This window comes from Poromitra crassiceps (assembly GCF_964638095.1).
Source record: "Poromitra crassiceps genome assembly, chromosome: 6".
Lineage (NCBI taxonomy): Eukaryota > Metazoa > Chordata > Actinopteri > Beryciformes > Melamphaidae > Poromitra > Poromitra crassiceps.
Window position 1 is genome coordinate 51389624 of NC_139627.1, and position 16364 is coordinate 51405987.

A 16364-nucleotide genomic window follows, 5' to 3' on the forward strand; every position below is an offset into this window, starting at 1 on the left:
GTAGCCGGATTTCAAGTACCAAAGTCGGCCTCCATGAGCCAGAAGAGAGCCCCAAGCATGGAAGTCACCTCGATGCGGATTTTATGCATCAAAGTCGGTCTCCATGAGCCAGGACAGACCCCCCTGGCCTGGAGATCATGTCTACCCAGACAATTATATCATTTGTAAACAGTTAAGTTTCCCTATAAATCATTACAATACGCTCCCGTGAGGTGGGGATGCATTTTGCGGCGGGGGTGCAAAACTCGGCATGACACCGGAACCAGGCAGGGGGACAAAATCAGCCAGGCTCTTTCTTCTCGCCGAGAAGAGCCCCCCCCCCTCCCCTCGGCAGATAGACCTCCAGTACGGTAGATGGCGCTGTTTGAAGCGTATCTAGAGTTCCAGTTCATGCAGATCGTCTCTTTCATGACGTTGTTTTTGTGACCGCATGGGCAACCGGATGAAAAGACCAACGTGGTGTATTCTGTGGAGCTGGGCGATTATTTCTCGGGTGTTTTTTTGTCAGTTTATTTTAGAAATCGCCAATTAACTGCGATGACCGAAGGCAAAGCGGCTGCGGCTGCTAACCCGGCTAAAGAGCTGCTGGCGTTGAACCCCAAAGAAGAAGCAGAGTTCAAGAAAAAGGTCCAGGCGGTGAAGAAGAGACCTGGCAAGGTTGGTGGCGGATGCAATGTGAAACGTGTTTAAATAACCCTGAGACTATACCTCAACGTCGCTGTTTTTATGTTTGTAAAAACTTGCCCACATCTTTTAACTGCGTTGTTCCAGGTATTCGTTGTCGCCCATAAACCATTTAGCTTTTAGCTAGTTAAGACGACTCAGCTTCCAGCAAACGTTACGTCAGATGTCACTTAGCTTCTAGCGTTAGCTAGGTCTGCTTCCAATGTTTGATATTTCTCTGACTGCGTCTGCGTCACACAATTTCTTATTTTTCTTATTCTTTTTCTTCTTCCTTTTCTTGTGTAGGCGTACAGTGACAGCCCAGGAGTGGTCTATGTGGGCCACCTGCCTGTTGGCCTGTTTGAGACTCAGCTCAAATCATACTTTCAACAGTTTGGAACAGTCCTGAGGCTGCGACTGGCCAGGAGTAAAAAGGTAACTAACGTGACAGAAATCATGCTCCAGGGGAGACACTCGACTCTGCTCCTTTTTCCAGCATAGAACATCTCTCTTGGCAATGTGTTTTAGGATGGGCTTCTAAGTAACAATACCTGTATTTTCCTCAGCCACCTGCAGAATAGGGCTGTGCCGATAGGCAATATATTGTTTAGCATACGATTATCATATCATTATCATCATTCAGTGGAATCATATAGCGGCCATCATGTTGATAATGCTCACTGCTGTCTAGATGAATGATAAACTCTGTTAAAAACTCGTGACAAAATGAGATATGAAACATTTTAAGGAATATTTATTTGAAAAGGAGAAAAAAAAGTTTGACATCACACCTCTTGTTTTCAAGACTATCACAATATTGATTTCAATCATAATTGCCAAGCCCTATATTTTAACCAGGGGTGTCGTGGAGGGTAAACGCAAGTAAACGCAGTTCACCCACCCCTTTGAAATGAGGCAGATAGTTTACTCGCCTATTTTCAGATCAACTGTATAAATCAATAAGGGCAAACAAGGTGCGTAAACTACTCACCTTGGATAGTTTACCCACCTCTGTATTTACCACTACACCCCTGATTTTAACACGGTTATCACTAGACAAGCGGTGGCTGCATTTTCAAAACAGCTACAATATCCCTGCTGGTGCCAAGGCATTTGTTGCAACAGTGTTAAGGATGGATTCCAAAGGCATGATCTATTACAGTAAAGTAAAGGTAAAGTCCCACTGATTGTCGCACACCTGAGTGTGCGAAATTTGTTCTCCGCATTTGACCCATCCCCTGGGGGAGCGGTGAGCGGCAGCAGTGCCGCGCTCGGGAATCATATGGTGATCTAACCCCCCCAATTCCAACCCTTTGATGCTGAGTGCCAAGCAGGGAGGCAAATGGGTCCCATTTTTATAGTCTTTGGTATGACTCGGCCGGGGATCGAACTAACAACCTCCCAGTATTACAAATGAAAGGCAACACATCAAATCCCCAGTAGAAAAGGTGTACACATAATTTGGCTTGTGGCACAGACTGAAAATGACCTCAGGTCCTCCCAGTGGTCTGGGGTCAGATAACTGTGCCTATAGTATTATGGTGCGTTAAGCTTATCACTTGCTCCTCCTATTGGCAGTGTGATAAAACCCATGTGCCTACAACAACTTGAGGAAAAATACATTTAAAATAGCAAATCCAAAGAAAGTTTTCATCTTAAAGTGCAGGTATGAAGAACTAGGAATCAATTCAGATAGGTAACACCTAACTTTAGTTCTGTCTGTTCTTTTCTCTTGTATCTTGGTTTCCAGACAGGTGGCAGTAAAGGCTATGCATTTGTAGAGTTTGACTGTGACGAGGTGGCTAAGATTGTTGCAGAAACCATGAACAATTAGCATCACCGTGTCCTGCATCGGACACCTCTTTGCCTGTTTCGTCACGTCCGGGTCAGAGGTCTCTGATGTGGTTTCCGGTACTTTAGCGGGCATTTCAGATGCCGGATCGCCGCTTTGTGAAAGTGGAACTAATTTATACATCTATATGTGTCAATATGAGGAATTTCATATGAATATGTGCATGGTAACATGTCAAATTACTTTAGGAAAGTGACTTTGATGACAGAAAGCCATAAGACGTGCTTGGGCGACGAGAGTTACTGATCTTTACCGCTTCTATTTTGGCACTTAATAAAGTTGCTAGCTTGCTAGCTAACTAACGCTAGCTTTGTCTAAACAATGAAAGTGAATGATGCATAGTCGAATTGCCGTGGCCCGTGAGAATGACTTCACCAAAGAGCCATCTGTCTCAAATGCATTCATTTTCTGATATCTGCAACCAAAAATACAAAAGCTTTTAAAAAGTGTTGATTAAAAATGAAAATAACGTCTGTCTGTGGTGTGTGTGTGTGTGTGTGTGTGTGTGTGTGTGTGTGTGTGTGAGTGAGAGAGTGAGTGAGAGAGAGTCTGTCTCTCTATTGCAGCCAGGCAAAGTCTGATCAGAAAAGGTGAAAGATAAACTGGATAGATTTTACATTCAACTTTGTATTGTGTCTGGTTTTTCTTCTAAAGTAAGACAGAGAAATAAGAAGAGACAGACCCGGCCACAGAGAAAGTAATTGAGTTTGATAAGATGTGTGGGTGTGAGAGAGTTTTCCTTTTTACAGGAACATCAAGATATTAAATATATATATATATACAAGATGTTAAAAAAGAAATTATATAGAAATTTAAATGTTGCACTGGTTTAAGGTAAATATACATCTGATAAATGCAATGTAATGGAAAATATATATGGCAATTTATAGAAGTTTAAAAAAATGATATCAATTTACAGATGCCAAACATGCGAGTAGTCGTAAAGAGGAAGAAGGAGGACAGGAAGAGGAGGAAGTGGGCCCTGGAGGCCATGCAACAGGCCATGGATGAGGTGGCAGCAGGCAGGCTCTCAAGCGGGCAGGCAGCCAAGAGGTTTGGGGTCCCAAAGTCCACCCTGTGTGACCGAGTCAGTGGAATTCGGGTGGCCTCTGATTGTGTCTATGGTCAGAGGCCACTTCTCACCCCTGAAGATGAGTATTCCCTGGTGGAGTACTGTTTGTACTCTGCCAGTCATGGGTTTCCACACTAATTACTTTTCCAGAGTAACTTGCCCAACACTGGTGTGGGGTTCAAAGACTGCAGTTGACTTGTCGGGCTCTTCCCGATTGTGAATCGGCATTATCAAACATGTTTGATATTTACAACTCGACAGACAATGGAATCTTGAGCAGAGAGCCAATGAGAGCAAGCGGGCGTGGGGAGTGGGGAGAAATGACGTGTGCTCCACAGTCGTGCTGGCGTGCTGCAAAAGTCTGCAGGCTGCAGACAGAGCGCACAGAAAGGAAGAGAATTGGTACCAAAAACACGCACACAGCTCTCCATACACTGCCTGCACAACACGAGATCTCTGCCTAACATGCCTAGGCATTCTGTTGCTCATCACAAGCCAGGCGATTAATAAAATACTCGTATTGTTTTAATTTTTACTAATGTAATTGGTGTGCAATGATTACATGCAACTTGATTGTTAATGCTAGCTAGCTAGTTACAGTAACGTTAACATTAGCATGTTTCCACGTTAAGTGGTCTTTTTTCCGCTATTTACAATTTGAATAATTACTATCCCCATCCATAATAAGATAGTACCTGGCTTCATCAGTAAATGGGGGCCACTGTCTCACGTCATCAATCCAGCTATGACGCTGTCATTCATTTGGCATAGCGTTACTGCAGTCTGCCAGCAGCACAGTCTACCTGCGGGGACCTGCCACCGCAGTAATGGCGGCGCCACTAGATGGCGGACTACACAAATTGGCCGGTGGATTCGTGTATATAAAGGGGGGCGTTTGAGAGAAGCAGCATCACACTGTGAGAGAGACAACATGGGGCTCCACTCACCTTGCCATGGGTAAGCCAAAATGTCCTCATTACATCAACCAGTGAGTGAGTGTGAAATAATACATAAAATATTCTATAAAAGGTAAACATTTAAAGGTCCCATATTGTGTGGTTTTCTGCTGTTTTAAACATTTGTCAGTGGTCTTTAAAATAAGATCATGCATTCTGTTTGGGATTTGGAGACATCTCGTACATCTTGTATTTATCCTTTGCAGCTCGGTATACTCAGTTTTTTCTGCAAAGGCCCTGGTCTGGTTGGCCGATGAGGCGCTCCAGTGAGGTGCCCCTCTCATTGGCCACCTGATCTGTCACTCAAAGCAAACAGCTGACTGAGCCTAGAGCAAGCTACATGGCTCTGAATGGGCCAGCTGTGCCTGTACGCTGCCTGTAGCCTCCTTTAGCTAGCTGCACTGAGCTAAAGAGTCACAAAAAAAGAGTGTGAAAGTGAGACCGTTTGACAGATTCAGATTTAGAGGAAAAGAAACAGTTGAAGGTTCCATTCGCATTGCGGGTTGTTGGCATAGTGGGCGAACCCCGTTTCGGTGCGGTAAGTGGAGTGTGTTTTTATCTTAGCTTTGGCTTGTGTCGCTAAAGTTAGCATAGTAAGCTTGCACAACTACAGATTTCCTTGTCTGTCACGGCTATTATTCCTAGCGTTATAGTATATTATCACTATAGCCTATTTGGACCCCAGGAAGACTAGCTGTTGTCTAGGCGGCAGATAATGGGGATCCTTTTTAATAAGCAATAAACGCCTAGCTTGGCTGCTGTGTGGATGTAGCTATACTAACTGACTGGCTAATCCACAGCAGACATACGCTTTTAACGTTCATTTACATTCAAATGCATCAAATTGATGTGAAGATTCATCAAGGGATACAAATATTGACATGACACATGTAAACAATAATGCTTATTGTGTCCTATGCTATCTATTAATTTGGACATGACTGTTGTAACGCTAATTCATGCCAGTGTCATTCAGCAATAAAGCTAGCTCATCAGTTTTACAACTATAGCTGAAATAGTCAATAACTGCATGACATGGAGGCTTGGCCATTCCACCCATGTATAACATCTTACTGAGTTGATACCTTTATGGTTTGTTGTATGTTACAATAGTCTGTACAGTAACGTTACTCACATCTACTCTAAATTGCCTGTGCAAAATAATACATGTCATTGTAATGTTCTGAAGCTTGCAAAATGCAATAACAGTTACCCGTTCTCATTCCTTTAGGTTGCCAGAAGAATCAGCATGTTCAGGATCATCTTGGCGTGTATGTTTATATGTTAATGTATTCTCACTTCAGAATGCAATGAACAAAATCAGACTATGGACCCTTACAGATTAGAGGTATTATTATAGTATAGCAGTTGTGTATTCTGTGCATGCGTTGATTTGCCAAATATGGCCAACATGGATACTGTACATGACAATACATTTGAGCAACGTAATTGTGTTGTACTTTCTTACAAATCCATGTAGATAAACAGTAACACTGACTTCTTACAGAATCTACTTATTTTATTATAGAAAATACACACAACAATGCTTGTGCAGGACCATGCTATGCTGCAAAATCACAGGAATGTTCCACTGTAGCAGTAAAGTGGTGCAGTATCAATCACATAAATTATACGAGTATAGTATTTAACGAGTAAATAACGAGTAAATAGTATTTACGAGTAAAGTATTTAAAAAAAAGATGAAATATATTTGACAGTATGTCAAATATATGTCAAATACTATTCTCAATGTCTACAGACAGATCCTTTATCAGCTAGGTAGCTGGAGGATTTCTCGGTTGCAGGTGTGTTCATGTGTTGCTGCGCTCTCCGACGCTGGTGATGGCTGATGATGCTTCAGGAAAAGTGTACATCATTATGTAGCAAATTAGCGATTTGTGTGAGGGGCTGTGAGGGGGCGGGCTCTGGACGGGCCCTGTGAATTTTTTGCTCGACTCCTATTGGTTGGCGGCAAATTACGTAGTAAATCCATGCAAATTCTGGAACTCTGATTCGCCCTCTCCTGGGGCTCCCAATTTGTGGCAGGGGAGGGAGAGGAATGACTGTAGCAAGTGATTTCATACTTTTACAGATGTTGGTTAACACCTTCAAGTTTATACAAACCACAAAACCCATTTTCACAGTATGGGACCTTTAAGCTTCAACCACTGTCTTATCTTATGTCATTTGCCGAGATAGGCTCATTAACACAGTGCACCAGCCAGAAGGGTGAGGCAGCACCAGCAAGCAGCGCAAATTTTAAATTTAAATCTCCAGACAGCCTGTCAAGGTATATTTTGTAGACAGAACAACAATGAACATAACTATTATAAATAAATAAAAACATATGCCTATAATAATAATAAATAAATAAATAAATAAAAATAATGAAACTGCTTACTTGAGGCGCCATGCAGGGACGTGCACAGAACATTAGAGGGGCAGGGGCTCAAATTCATAAAAGGGCACTACAGCCGCCGTCCGGAGGGCGGCGGCAGAAATTTGAGGCAATTTGAAGGCCAATTTAGGGGTATAACTCATTTTAAATATTCCGATTTTAACCAGATTTAGAGGAATATCTCATTTTAGGATGAGACTTGTCACTGAAAAATAACTCCATAACTGAATAATATTGGTATATAAAAGTTGCATGCTGTTGCAATACTGTTGTGAAATCATTTAAGCATCAATATGTATTTGCTCCTTTTCTCCCTTTAGGTTGTTGTACTACAACAGATAGCAACACAGGCAGAAACATTGAACGATACTGAGTGAGGCTTGTAATATACCATGCATTTTAACCATAATTCTAAAAAGCAAGACAGAAGATTTAGATAAGGTGTATTAGAATTTATTTTTATTTTTTGCGGATTCAACAACACAACATCCCTTTCCAATAGTGTAAAGTAAAAAATATTTTCAAGAGCAACAATTCTGCATTTGTTCCCTATATTTTGGTTATTTATTTATTGGGTGGTTTATTTATTTATGTATTTATTTATTCATTCATTTTTAGGTTCATTTTTGGGTTGGTGCCTTCAGGGGCAGTTTAGAAAAACACTGCTCCATGCAGAGGCCTATTACAAATGGTGCATTCAAGGCCAAGAGAGCTCGGAAAAGGCATTTCTCTTTGAATGCTGCCTTCAGTGACGGCATGGAAAGGGCAATTTCCATACAAAGCACCATTAGAAATGCATTCATGGTCAGGAAAGGGCACTTTTTATTTAATTTTTTAATGTGTCTGAGCTGTTTGTTTTGTTCATGTGTTGTTGGAATGAAAATGAAAAATGTATTATAATTATATATATATTAAAAAAAAGGCACTTTTTACAGACTGAAAAAAAGGCAGGGGCTCAAGCCCCCTTTCATGTCTATGTGTGCACGTGCCTGGCGCCATGTCCATAAACTTATGGAACATTTTGTCAAAAAATATAGGGTTGGGGCGCTAAATACTGTAACATCCCCAAACATCCCCCCAGCAGTTGAAAAAACTGGTGCTGGACTAAAAGAGACTCAAAGTAAAGAAAGGAATGTCCACATCAGTATATTGAAAAACATAGCCTATTTAGTGTTTCGTAGCGTACAGTTATTATGAAGTGTTATGTGAATATAGTTTCTCAGTAGTAAGGCACTAGTGAGAAATACACCAATGAGTGAACAGTGTGACCACATGCCCTGCTCTCCCCTACATAAAGCAATCTTATTTAACCATTCGACTTCCTGTGTAATTCCTTGTCACTACTGTATACAAGGTGACCATTAAGACACAGTCAGACAGTTTCTGGGTTGATTTGTCTTACTGCCTATTGTGTGCCAGGGTGTGAGACCTAACCAACTGGAACTACAATATGGAGACTCCTGAGACTGTGTGTGTGTGTGTGTGTGTGTGTCTGTGTCTGTGTGTGTGTGTGTGTGTGTGTGTGTGTGTGTGTGTGTGTGTGTGTGTGTGTGTGTGTGTGTGTGTGTGTGTGTGTGTGTGTCCATGTGCTATCTGTGTGCGCAGGCAGGCAGTGTGTGTCATATAATATCCTGGGGATGATGAAAAGCCGATTGAGGAAGGAGAAGAGGCCCTGAAGTGTCACAACTCATTTACCAAATGCTCTCCTTTCTTTGTTACTTCTTCTCATCCACCCTTCCTCTTTTTAAATTCAACTCTTCTGCTTGAAACTCTCCCCCGTCCGTTCATACTTACTTGCCTTTGCTACCACCCTCTCCTTCCTACCTCCTCTCACATTTTATTTTGCACCACAGGTTTCAAAATGTATTAAACATGGGTAATTAACAGCAGGGCGATGTGGGAATTTAGGACTTTAATCATGAGAGAGATAACGAGGAAAAGAGTGGACGAGAGATAAAGCATGGAGACAAGATAGGTGGGTTTTTATCCTCATTTAGACTTGGACAACTATTTTGAATACCATATCAGTGGTGTAAAGGGATTAGTTCATCCCAGGCCTGGGCAAGGGATGTGGTGGCCCTGTGAAGAGGCTCTGGTTTATGGGCCCCTGGGCCTGGGCCCGGTAGGCCGGGCGGTAATACATCCCAGGGGTCTCACCTATCAATCCTTGCGTAGAATATCGACTCGATCCAATCCGTGTTTCACCACCCAGTATCGTCTTGCAAAGGTATCCCACACAGACATATAGGGCTGTATGTTCCCCCTGGCGCTAAACTGGCATTAAACGCAAAAAAAAACTAACCCGGGAAGATAGCATCATGTTTTTAGGCCCCGAAATGCGCTTTACGCCGAAGAGGCGTGGCGCAGTGCCAGAATAGGCCAGAATCGGCGTTTCGGCCTTAAACGCTATCTTCCCGACTGGCGTTAATTTAGCGCTTAGTGCTTTTCAAAACCAGGCCTTATTCAGTGCGCCGACTCCCCTACTAAATGCCACACACAGACACACATGTGCATCTCCCAGCATGCATTGCGGCTTAATACATTTTTACAAGAAAAAGCAACCAAATCAGCCTAAGTAGTGGTAGATAGAAATAATATTTATGTTAACACAACATGCAATTCTAGGACATTTCAATATTGGACAAAATAAAACTTAACACAACCCTATGTGAAACATACATGTAATCCAGGCCCTATATATATCCGTTGCAAATACAACGTGTTACATTATAGTCGAGTGACAACCGTAACACCATCTGCTCCAACAAGACTTGACAAGACTCAAATACTTTTTCAACAAAAACACATTAATGCCATGACTTTACATAATGCATATTTATGTCGCATCATTTAGCCTGTGCTGTGATGTGCAGGAGCAGCAGGTAGCCTACAAGTTATAAAACTACCTGCCCTGAATGAGCCAAGTGTTCACTATTGTGAAAGTTATGTGTTTACAACATAAAGATCATGGAATTGGATGGTATCAGGAATGTCACCAATAGTTAACGTTCTATATTGTAGGCTACAGGGAGACCATCAGCCCTGCTGAACAGATCTGTATTTGCCTGGCTGTAGGTTGAATTGTTTTATTCAGGCTATGATCTGTGATGTGCTGAGATATCCAAATTGGCATGAAGAGATGACAGCATGCAGACGCAACCCGGACTGGATCGAGTGGATCGGCGCTTCGAAAGGAAGAATGTCATAGCATAACTGCAGTTCACCTATGACCACAGTTGTGAATAATTCTACGCCTAAAAGGTGTGGTTAAAAGGTTACTGCCAGGTTTAACGCCGAGGGGAAAATAGGGACTGCGCCTGACCACGCCCACTAATAGTGCTGAGCCTGGCGTTAAACGCTATTTTAAGGCCAGGAGGTAGATAGGGCCCATAGATGTAAAATAAACAAAAAAAAACTTTGAAACAAGAGTGAATTCGCAATAGCTGCACACAATTTGCACATTATGCAAATTGCAGGTTGGCAGGGCCCACCCTACTCTGCCTTTGCAACACAAGTGTTTTTGATGCTGAGTTTTTATTGCCTCACCCTCAGAACAGATACTTCCTCCCCAGAGCAGTTTGGTTTGACCTACGTCACACAGCCTATAACAGCTCCTGCTACTGTATAGGTGCTGAGTAACACTTATCATCATGCAGCCTAGAAGAGCTCATGCTAGAGCAGGTGAGGACCAATCTGTTGTCATGGAGACGGCGGTGGACGAGGAGTATGATCAGGTGTACGAGAAGATTAAGCCACTCAGCAGCAGTGAACTCTACAGCCAATTACAGTTTAAAGGTGAGTGCGTGAAGTAGAGCTTATATGAGTCTGTCAGGAAGCCGGAGGTAACACGGGGGCGCAAACCTGCAACCCTCGTGTTGGTAGGCAGGGAATCTACCGCTACACTACCGACGCCCTATGTGAGTCTTTTCAAAGCTAATATCTGAGTCTCACTCTTGGATTAAAGAAATGTTATATATATATATATACACACACACACACACACACACACACACACACACACACACACACACACACACACACACACACACACACACACACACACACACACACACACACACACACACACGTGTATATACACAAAAAACAAAAACAAACTAAATAAGTAATAAAATTGGCATGATCTTGTCCAAAAAGGAGTAGGAGGAAGCAGATGCTTGTCTAGTCCTACCCCTATTCTCTAATAATACTTAAACTCAACAGATACACATTCATCTAACTGTTCCAGTGTTCATCATACACAACTAGACTAAATTGACATACATAATTATCAACATTTTAATAACACAGCTACTCTAATCAACAACCTTGTTCATTCCTAAGTCTTTTTTAAGCTGTCAACATTACCACTATCGTGCATTGCATCCCCCTTCCTGATTTCTATATTTCCCAAAAATTGTGTTTCTGTACCTATTTTTAAACTGCAATATGTTTTACTCATTTTAATATCTTCTTCCAAACTGTTCCACAGTCACGCCACAAATTGAGATGCACAAACTAAGACTCAATGGTGCGAACATAGCGTTGCTTTAAATTAAGTTTTCCCCAACTTCATTTTTTGTATGTTGCAAGGAAGTAAATCATTTCTTGCCTTGTATATTATTTGTGAAGTTTAAAATTTTACCAGATCCATGAGCTTCAACGTATATGACTTTAAAAACGGTGCGTTAGTATTTTCATGATATCCCACATTGTGTACCATCCTTATTGCTCTTCTGTAGTCTGCATAACACTTGTAGGGTGCTTTTGTGGGTGTTGCCCCATACCTCCATGGTCTGTGTACTTGGCGACCATCCATTTTTTTCATTTTGAAATGAGGAAATGAAAAATGAGTTGTTTCCCTTTTTTCTTTGATAATAAAAAACAAAAAATGGAAAACGAGTCATTATCCGTTATCCAAATTAAATTTGACCTGCTTGTAAATGGAAATTGGGAATAAAAATACCGTGCGGAAAAGTTCAGTACTTCTTTCATAAGTCATATACAATATACTCTATATACTCTGTTTTGCTGGTAACATTGATTGATTGATTGATTGATTTTCTTTATTTAAGTGTCATGCTTCGAATGAAGCCCAGCCCACATGGGCTTACAGGACACTTTTACTGTTCATCATTTAAACAAACAATGATCAAAACATAAAACCAACAGAAAACACCCAAAATACATACAGTAAAGTTGTACAGCATGAAAACCACCACCTGAACCTACTTAAAGAGCTGTGCTTGCCTTCTATTCCAGGCCCTAGAGATAAAGTTAGCAGTCTTAAATACCTCAGTCTTAAACAACCACTCCAACTTCTGGCCATCATCTGCCCAGAAGAGCTCAGGTCTTTGCTTTTGCATTTCGTCAAATAAGGAAATCCTCAAATCATCATATAAAGTACAATAAAACATGAAATGAAACTCATTTTCAACATCCTTTAGATCACAGACATTGCATATCCTGTTCTCTTCTGGTATAGCTGTGAACCGCCCTACTTCAATGGCAAGAGGCAGAATACCAATTCTCAGCTGAGCACATAAAGACCTCTGGTTTCTGGTTAGAAAGGAAGTGACATAGGGCTCAGGACCAAAACGCTGCTTCATCTGAACATATGATCTAAGCTTAGGTTTAGACCATATGTCGTTTGCCCATCCCTCTCTGTAATTAAGAGATAACTTTTGTTTCAACATATTAACATTACAGCAAAGCATGTTGTGAAAAATATATGCCAGGTCTGCCTCTCTAAGAGTAGAACAAATTTCCTTTATCCAGGGGTGACTATGAGCCTTGTCCCAGTTGAAGACCTTCTTTGTTAACCTACTCTCTGGCATATTAATGAAGCGGTTCCATAGCCGTATCATTTCTCCCTTTAGTCTAATCTCCACCGGTTCCCAACCCATATCACCCTGTATGGCAAGGTAACACCTCGGCAACCGACTAATAACTGGAACAATCATACCATCCCATCAGCTTCTCATGCAATGTTTACTGCTCATAGCAGCAGCACATTTTGCCACGATGATCACTCACACACACACACACACACACACACACACACACACACACACACACACACACACACACACACACACACACACAAGGTGAAAACAATACCAGCCCTGCTGCCACAGCTCATAATTAGCCTAGTATCAATTGGCAGGAAATGGTGAGATGCTGCCTCTAGAGGCCATTCTCCTGCAGGACACTGCTCATATTCTACTGTTTTCTATTGAGATGCTGCCTCTAGAGGCCATTCTCCTGCAGGACACGGCTCATATTCTACTGTTTTCTATTGAGATGCTGCCTCTAGAGGCCATTCTCCTGCAGGACACGGCTCGTATGAATGGGTATGAATGTTGGTGGTGGTCGGAGAGGCCGTAGGCGCGAAATGGCTGCCACGCTTCCGTCAGTCTTCCCCAGGGCAGCTGTGGCTACATCACCCGTAGCTTACCACAGGTACGAATGGTGTGAATGAATAATGATTCCTGTGAAGCGCTTTGGGTGTCTAGAAAAAGCGATATATAAATCCAATCATTATTATTATTATTATTATTTATATTCTACTGTTTTCTATTGAGATGCTGCCTCTAGAGGCCATTCTCCTGCAGGACACGGCTCATATTCTACTGTTTTCTATTGAGATGCTGCCTCTAGAGGCCATTCTCCTGCAGGACACGGCTCATATTCTACTGTTTTCTATTGAGATGCTGCCTCTAGAGGCCATTCTCCTGCAGGACACGGCTCATATTCTACTGTTTTCTATTGAGATGCTGCCTCTAGAGGCCATTCTCCTGCAGGACACGGCTCATATTCTACTGTTTTCTATTGAGATGCTGCCTCTAGAGGCCATTCTCCTGCAGGACACGGCTCATATTCTACTGTTTTCTATTGAGATGCTGCCTCTAGAGGCCATTCTCCTGCAGGACACGCCTCATATTCTACTGTTTTCTATTGAGATGCTGCCTCTAGAGGCCATTCTCCTGCAGAACACAGCTCATATTCTACTGTTTTCTATTGAGATGCTGCCTCTAGAGGCCATTCTCCTGCAGGACACGGCTCATATTCTACTGTTTTCTATTGAGATGCTGCCTCTAGAGGCCATTCTCCTGCAGGACACGGCTCATATTCTACTGTTTTCTATTGAGATGCTGCCTCTAGAGGCCATTCTCCTGCAGGACACGGCTCATATTCTACTGTTTTCTATTGAGATGCTGCCTCTAGAGGCCATTCTCCTGCAGAACACAGCTCATATTCTACTGTTTTCTATTGAGATGCTGCCTCTAGAGGCCATTCTCCTGCAGGACACGGCTCATATTCTACTGTTTTCTATTAAGATGCTGCCTCTAGAGGCCATTCTCCTGCAGGACACGGCTCATATTCTACTGTTTTCTATTGAGATGCTGCCTCTAGAGGCCATTCTCCTGCAGGACACGGCTCATATTCTACTGTTTTCTATTGAGATGCTGCCTCTAGAGGCCATTCTCCTGCAGGACACGGCTCATATTCTACTGTTTTCTATTGAGATGCTGCCTCTAGAGGCCATTCTCCTGCAGGACACGGCTCATATTCTACTGTTTTCTATTGAGATGCTGCCTCTAGAGGCCATTCTCCTGCAGGACACGGCTCATATTCGACTGTTTTCTATTGAGATGCTGCCTCTAGAGGCCATTCTCCTGCAGGACACTGCTCATATTCTACTGTTTTCTATTGAGATGCTGCCTCTAGAGGCCATTCTCCTGCAGGACACAGCTCATATTCTACTGTTTTCTATTGAGATGCTGCCTCTAGAGGCCATTCTCCTGCAGGACACTGCTCATATTCTACTGTTTTCTATTGAGATGCTGCCTCTAGAGGCCATTCTCCTGCAGGACACGGCTCATATTCTACTGTTTTCTATTGAGATGCTGCCTCTAGAGGCCATTCTCCTGCAGGACACGGCTCGTATGAATGGGTATGAATGTTGGTGGTGGTCGGAGAGGCCGTAGGCGCGAAATGGCTGCCACGCTTCCGTCAGTCTTCCCCAGGGCAGCTGTGGCTACATCACCCGTAGCTTACCACAGGTACGAATGGTGTGAATGAATAATGATTCCTGTGAAGCGCTTTGGGTGTCTAGAAAAAGCGATATATAAATCCAATCATTATTATTATTATTATTATTTATATTCTACTGTTTTCTATTGAGATGCTGCCTCTAGAGGCCATTCTCCTGCAGGACACGGCTCATATTCTACTGTTTTCTATTGAGATGCTGCCTCTAGAGGCCATTCTCCTGCAGGACACGGCTCATATTCTACTGTTTTCTATTGAGATGCTGCCTCTAGAGGCCATTCTCCTGCAGGACACGGCTCATATTCTACTGTTTTCTATTGAGATGCTGCCTCTAGAGGCCATTCTCCTGCAGGACACAACTCATATTCTACTGTTTTCTATTGAGATGCTGCCTCTAGAGGCCATTCTCCTGCAGGACACGGCTCATATTCTACTGTTTTCTATTGAGATGCTGCCTCTAGAGGCCATTCTCCTGCAGGACACGGCTCATATTCTACTGTTTTCTATTGAGATGCTGCCTCTAGAGGCCATTCTCCTGCAGGACACGGCTCATATTCTACTGTTTTCTATTGAGATGCTGCCTCTAGAGGCCATTCTCCTGCAGGACACGGCTCATATTCTACTGTTTTCTATTGAGATGCTGCCTCTAGAGGCCATTCTCCTGCAGAACACAGCTCATATTCTACTGTTTTCTATTGAGATGCTGCCTCTAGAGGCCATTCTCCTGCAGGACACGGCTCATATTCTACTGTTTTCTATTAAGATGCTGCCTCTAGAGGCCATTCTCCTGCAGGACACGGCTCATATTCTACTGTTTTCTATTGAGATGCTGCCTCTAGAGGCCATTCTCCTGCAGGACACGGCTCATATTCTACTGTTTTCTATTGAGATGCTGCCTCTAGAGGCCATTCTCCTGCAGGACACGGCTCATATTCTACTGTTTTCTATTGAGATGCTGCCTCTAGAGGCCATTCTCCTGCAGGACACGGCTCATATTCTACTGTTTTCTATTGAGATGCTGCCTCTAGAGGCCATTCTCCTGCAGGACACGGCTCATATTCGACTGTTTTCTATTGAGATGCTGCCTCTAGAGGCCATTCTCCTGCAGGACACTGCTCATATTCTACTGTTTTCTATTGAGATGCTGCCTCTAGAGGCCATTCTCCTGCAGGACACAGCTCATATTCTACTGTTTTCTATTGAGATGCTGCCTCTAGAGGCCATTCTCCTGCAGGACACTGCTCATATTCTACTGTTTTCTATTGAGATGCTGCCTCTAGAGGCCATTCTCCTGCAGGACACGGCTCATATTCTACTGTTTTCTATTGAGATGCTGCCTCTAGAGGCCATTCTCCTGCAGGACACGGCTCA

General features: G+C 42.8%; 2 protein-coding genes across 2 annotated transcripts in view; both read left to right on the top strand.

Annotated features, from left to right (window-relative positions):
- Window positions 1-16364, top strand: part of LOC310777967 (ATP-binding cassette sub-family C member 12-like) — a gene marked incomplete at both ends in the record, with an annotated part of 450252 nt that overhangs the window by 128377 nt on the left and 305511 nt on the right. The gene's annotated exons all lie outside the window — the stretch shown is intronic.
- Window positions 461-2497, top strand: LOC310778752 (MKI67 FHA domain-interacting nucleolar phosphoprotein-like; the record flags this gene model as incomplete). The annotated part of the gene is made up of 3 exons (XM_083639205.1): window positions 461-657; window positions 970-1098; window positions 2414-2497. The coding sequence occupies exons 1-3, from the start codon at window positions 538-540 to the stop codon at window positions 2495-2497; spliced, it is 333 nt and encodes a 110-aa protein (XP_083495331.1). The 5' UTR covers window positions 461-537.